A 6469-nucleotide genomic window follows, 5' to 3' on the forward strand; every position below is an offset into this window, starting at 1 on the left:
AGCTGAATAATTTTTGGTTGATTGTAATCTATTACATACCTTTCTATCAAAATTATCTAACATTATCAAGATGAATTTGTTCTGACACAGTTTAACTCTGAGTTCTTGTTATATTTTATTACCATTTTCTAAACTATAGCGAATAAACTGTGATAATGTGAGAAATGTTGAAGGTGTCTGAATAAATTTTGGTTTGACTGTATCTATTTGATAAATGAAGTTAACCAACTAACATTATACATACCCTTTTGGTTTCTGTACCCAATATTGAAAAAATTTACAAATGCAATAAAAGTATCGGTATCGGCAAGTACCAAAAATAAAAGTATCGGGCGAGTACTGGAAAATGGTGGTATCGGTGCATCCCTAGTTTTTAGGTGTGTTTGACTCCGGCTGTAGCTGGATTTTAACGTTTGGTGAGACTTGCTGCTTGCAGTCAGAAGAGGAGTTGAAAATGGAGACATGAAGTCGTACACGTTCCGCTTCCCGTAGTGATGCTCTGGCAGTGTTTGCGTACTTTTAAAAAAAAAAAAAAATTTATGATCAACATTTTTATTCAGATTTAGTTTCACATCAGAAACATATATCACAATTCACAGTTCCAGAGAACTATGTACAAACAGATGCCATGAAGCTGTCCACTTGTACCAAAGGAGAGGAAGAAAAATAAAAGAAATAAAGTGTTTTCATGTAGCAACAAATACTATTCATTGAAAAATATAAGCACTGCTTAATACGGCACCTATATAAAGATGAATAAAATAACAGGCCAATACTATTAAAATAACATCAAAATGCCATATTATTTTAATTCTATTTTTACAATAGGGATACATGAAATTAGTTAGTACTATTATAAAAACACAGATTTGTGAGCATTACCGGAAATGAAGGTGTCAGAATGACATGAAACTTGATCGTTGTAATGATGAGTCTGGCCAATGGTATAACAGCTGTATTGTTATCAGAGCGTCCAACCACTCTGGAGAAGCTGCACAGATTGAGCCAGCCAGCTGGTCTCAAATCACTCTCACTGGACTTTGATGGCATATGTTTCAGTGACATAGCATCACCACCGTTTCATGTCGGACAAAATTTCTAACTGGCGTGCATTGCTTCAAGTCACACTGATCGGTCTGTGCAGCGCCGAATCAAGTCAAACACACCTATTGTCATTACAGGAGATTCTATAAAGATTTTCTGACTGAGTAACCGTAATCAAGTGTGGTGTAGCTTTACTGAATGGCTCAATTTAGACTTGTATATGTATGTGTGTGTATTTCTATATGAATTTATATTATGTATATTTTTGTATTTATTGTAACAGAAGAAAATTATCTTGTCACCTATGTAAATTAATAAAACTTATAATGTTTTTTACAGGTATAACATTGAGAGAATGCCAGACGATTATGGTGCACCACGGTTGTAGAACATAGATGTTTGTGTTTTTTTTTTTTTTTTGTTATAAGAATTTGTTTGGTGGAGATCCCCCACCTTCTACCTTTAAATGATTTCCCTTGTGAATATTGTTCAGAACTCAGTACAATAAAGTTTTTGGCAGCCCAGATTCTAGCAGCTCAGAGTACATTAGAGGAAATTAAAAGGAGGGGGAAATAGGAAGAAAATTATCTGCAACCAATGGAAACGACATGAGTCCAAATCTAGTGGCTATTGTGGGGAACTTCAGTGATCTAGGATCTCCTCTTATTGATATTAATGTGTTATTGATTTAAATTATTTGGTGTCTCCCAACAATAATATTGATTTAATCAAACACATTAAATTGGCCAAGTAGCCTTTAACTATTACAGTATGTTAACAGCTCAACAATGCAGTGTTAAAAAATAATGAACATTTCCCGTGAAGCCACTCCCTGGTACTCTTATATGTCCGTTTAGGATCTTAGGATTTATTTGCTGACCACATTCTTTTGTCTTTATCTTAATGACATCTCTGTCAGTTGTTTACACATCTGGTTGGATTCCATCTGCTTGGAGGCTGTCGTAAATAAAAATCACCATTGATAGACAAGTTATCAGTATCCTTGTTTATTTCAAATTATTGTTGTTTGTCAATTATTATTGTTAATTATTGTTAGCTTCATGTGGCTAAAACCATATTTACATTGTGCAGGCCTACACAGGATGATTTGAATGCAATTCATTTTAAAATGGGCTACTGTATTCTGACAATGTTCAGCTAGCTATATATATTATTTTTTTTACTATCTAGCTTTTGCTGTTCTGAGGAATGATTTATACCTGTCTTAAAATCACTACACTGCCGTATGTGTAAAATTATCACAAATCAGTGAGCATTGACTGTAAAAAAAATTCCGTAAAATTTACGGTAAAAAACTGGCAGCTGTGGTTGCCGGAATTTTACCGTAAAAAATACGGTAGCAACATTTTACGGATTTAACTTAAATTTACAGTTAAATACCGTATTTTCATTAACTGATATAATGTTAATATACCAACCTATTGAAGTACTGAAATCTGTTTTGCACCTTTGTAATACACTGATAACCACCAAATGCAGGTGGTGATGAGAAAGTCACATGATGAACCAAAGCCCATCACAAGCAGCTTTTAAATAATAACATATATAGAAGGTGCACAGTGTCATTCACACAGACACTATAAACACCATCATGGTAACGCACATGAAACTGAAATAATGCAATAAACATTCATTTAACAACATTAGGTATAACACACAACCCTAATATACAAAACTGATAAGAAAAAACTAAGAAGAAACATAGTTATTTCAACAAAAAACATCAAATTTGAAATGTAACGCAGGGAATTCTGGGAATGTAAATTTATGGTTATTCACTGTAAATTATACGGTCTTTTCACTTCCAAAAACGGTATACTACCGGAAAATTAATGTCCAATACATGTAATGTCCAATACAGTTTTTCACCGTATATAGTAGGGGAATTTACCATTAACCATTTAACAGGTTTTTACTGTAGCATTTTTACAGTCTTTTACTGTTAAATTCATGGTCATGTTTTACAGTGTTGTTATAAATACTTGTAAGAACTGAGCATGTAGTGTTAAGTGATGTCAAGAAGTGCGACGAATGGGACTGGTTCTCAATCATGATCATGGCAGTCACACAAAAAAAATGTCACATTTCTCATGTTTCAGGGTTGTTGCAGGTCTTAATTCACCCTTTCGTAAATTCTGACCTTAAAAGGTATTAAATTGGAGCAGAAAGTTTTAAGTCATGGAATTAAATTGCATGAGGGATTGTTTTCTTGTTGCGTTTCATTTTTAAATGAAGAGAAGGCGTAATATCTCTGTGGCTTAGTGGCTGTATGTGCTGATTTGTCTGTCAGTAACCTGTAGATTAGAAGAACCTGATCAACGTGCAGATGCACATTTTCTGAATCTTGCCGTTTAGAGAAGTAGTTAGATTGGGGAAATATTTGTTCCAGCCTAAATGTCTTCAAAAGAAAAAAACAAATTGAGTGAGTTTGTTGATTTTGACTATAGTTTGTGGTCACTTCCATTATTAATGACAACAAATAGTTTGTAAGAACTGCTGTTTCAATTTCATATTTGTATAAGAATACTTGCATTTGCAGTGCTCGTTTTATCAGTTTGGTTAATGTTTAGTAAATGGTTTGCCACCTGAAAAAAAAATGATGTAGGATTTACTTAGAAACAATTTTTTGCATTTTTAAAATAATTATAAAGGAATGATAGAATTAAACATCAAATGTTGAAAGATTACAATAGTTTTTCTTTTAAACTGCATGTATTTCATTCCATAGCTCAAGTGAAACGGCAGTGTCATAAAGTTTAATAGCTTATGGGTCTAATCAGAAAGTACAGAAGTTAGTGGTTAGGACAAAGAAACCATCTTTTTTGTAAAATTATTTAAAAAGCAATGGCGATTTGTTGAAAGTTGTTTTTCATCATGCTCCCTATAGGCAAAATGTTGATGTATTGTGTTCACTTCAATTTATTCTATAAAGTTTCTTTACTTGGTCTTAAAAAAGGACTTTGTACACTGCCTCTTTTAATTGGAGAATGTAAAAGGAAGCAGAACAATAAATTGACAAAGTAATACAAAATCTAGACCAAAGGCTTCAAATAAACTGCAGTGTTGAAAATACGGTAGCATAAAATAGCATTTTTGAGAATATGTCTGCATGTTGCCATTGTCATTTCCTACAGTCTCAGTTTGTTATTTATGTGACATACTTCTCTCCATCTGGCATTGAAAATATCTAATTACCTTTGCATCAGGCATGAAACGGCACAATCCAAACCAAGGTCTTTTGGATTTGCTGCAGATGGAAAGATTGAGAGATAGTGAAGGCAAAGCAAACATTCAACCTTGACACTTGATACGGTGTGATTATAGAAGAGATTAAGGACAGCATTAATTACAGTTTAATTTATGTGTTAGTAAATCATGTAACAATCTGAATGTTTGAATTAAAAAAAAAACAGCAAACAAACAAATGTGTTCTGTACAAGATGTGTTTTTTCAATCAACAATGTAAACGATACAAGTCAGAGATCTCAAAGATAAAATACTGTTAATTGAAACTACAGTACATATTCAGTTCTTTTCTTCATTTACCTAATGGATTACAAGGTCAGCAAGGGAACGGTCACACACTTGGTCACGCACACACACACACAAACGGGGCAGACGTAAGCAAGGTATAAAAGCTATGCCTGTTTCTGAGAAAAGAGATTAATCACATCTTGCAGGAAGTCAAGAACAAAGGTAATTTTTCAAATGAAATATTTGTGAGCTTAAAGAATACATTTAAAATGTACAAATGTAGCAAATTCTGAGAAGAATGATCCGTGTATGTATTTGATGTATTTTGAAAATATGAGTCCAGTTCTGTAAAGTATGTTCTATTTTAGTGTTGTTTTTTTTTCCTTTTTCTCTTCTATTATAGCCACCATGTTTTGGAGAAGATATGCTGGAGCAAGTATATTATTGTTTTTAATGCTTATTCATCTTGGACAACTGTATCCAAGAAATGATATGAATAACTGTAAGTTAATAACCAATTACTAAATTTTGATACTTCATATGGGATCTTTTCCTTTACTATTATTTTTTATTTTATATAAGTTGGATGTGAGGAGTGCAAACTCAAAGAGAACAACATTTTCTCAAAACCTGGAGCTCCTGTCTATCAGTGTATGGGATGCTGCTTTTCTAGGGCTTACCCCACGCCCCTGAGGTCTAAGAAAACCATGCTTGTTCCAAAAAATATCACATCAGAAGCTACATGCTGTGTAGCCAAAGAAGTTAAACGGGTAAAATGTGCACTGCTATTGCTATAATATTGCGTTTCATTATATTATTATTTTACTCAAATGTATATAGGCCTAACAAAATTGTTTTTGTATTTGTTTGTAGGTGCTTGTCAATGATGTCAAACTAGTGAACCACACAGACTGTCACTGCAGCACCTGTTACTATCATAAGTCTTAAAAAATATTGTGACATTCAAGATTTGCTTGTGTTTGCCTAAAACTAGTTATATTCCCGTCTACCTGTAATTTTATGCCAATTTATAAGAATTATAAGAACATTTCTTCTATAATTGTCAAGGCTGGGTGGTTTTTCCACCACTTCTTTTCCAAAAGGTTGCCATCATTATTGTAACCAACATCTAAAGAGCACAGAATGTGATATTTTATCATTAATAAAAATCAAAGAAAAAATCATCACTGCACTCTGCTTGATGTTAGTTTAAGCCCTCTTTTATTGGTAATTGCTCACTTATTTTGTCATCTTGCTGTTGTAAGATCAAATCCATAACTTAAATAAAAAATATGATTGCTTGTGACATAGCTTTTGTGTTTCTTTTTTTCTCCATTGTTATACCTGCTTTATCCTTTGCATGGATTGAGCGTGACTGAAATTCCCGCACACTTACAAATAAAGGTTTAAAAGTGGGTTTTCATTGAAGCCATAGAAGAACCATTTTGGAAGTAGAATTTTCAGTAAATACTTATAAGAACCTTTTTTTTCCCTCAGTGTGAAGAACATTTTAATCAAAAATACTTCAGCCTGATGCCATACTGGAACAAACTCCCACACATGCTGAGAGAAACTCAGCAAATGCAAACCTGGTTTGTGATGTGTGTGTGTGTGTGTGCAGGACAGTGCACAGACATTTTGACGGGCAGTGGCCCAAACCAAAAAAGGGGCACTAGGTGGGTGGGTGCTTGTTAATACAAATGATCCAGTTGTTACAAATATACAATTAAAAGAGAAGACAGCACACTCTGTAGTAATTTCAGACTTTATTGTAGATGTTTTGATAAGAATGGGCTCTCCCTCACTCTCTGAGCCTGCTTCTGCCTCATCTTCAATGGAAGTAGGGGAGAGTGGGGTAAGTTGAGCCAGTGGGTAAGAGGACCCACCCCCCGTTTCTTGGCAACTGTACACTTTTACTGTCATGTGACCA

The 6469-nt window shown here is 33.9% G+C and overlaps 1 protein-coding gene across 1 annotated transcript in view; it reads left to right on the plus strand.

Annotated features, from left to right (window-relative positions):
* Window positions 1–2036, plus strand: part of LOC107704360 (rRNA-processing protein FCF1 homolog) — an 18858-nt gene extending 16822 nt beyond the window's left edge. The window contains exon 8 of the mRNA XM_016507272.1: window positions 1384–2036. Within this exon, the coding sequence (XP_016362758.1) occupies window positions 1384–1432 (49 nt within the window). The 3' untranslated portion in view covers window positions 1433–2036. The remainder of the gene's footprint in view (window positions 1–1383) is intronic.
* The last annotated feature ends 4433 nt before the right edge of the window (window positions 2037–6469 follow it).

This window comes from Sinocyclocheilus anshuiensis, unplaced genomic scaffold (genome assembly GCF_001515605.1).
Source record: "Sinocyclocheilus anshuiensis isolate Anshui unplaced genomic scaffold, SAMN03320099.WGS_v1.1 scaffold2264, whole genome shotgun sequence".
Classification (NCBI taxonomy): Eukaryota; Metazoa; Chordata; class Actinopteri; order Cypriniformes; family Cyprinidae; genus Sinocyclocheilus; species Sinocyclocheilus anshuiensis.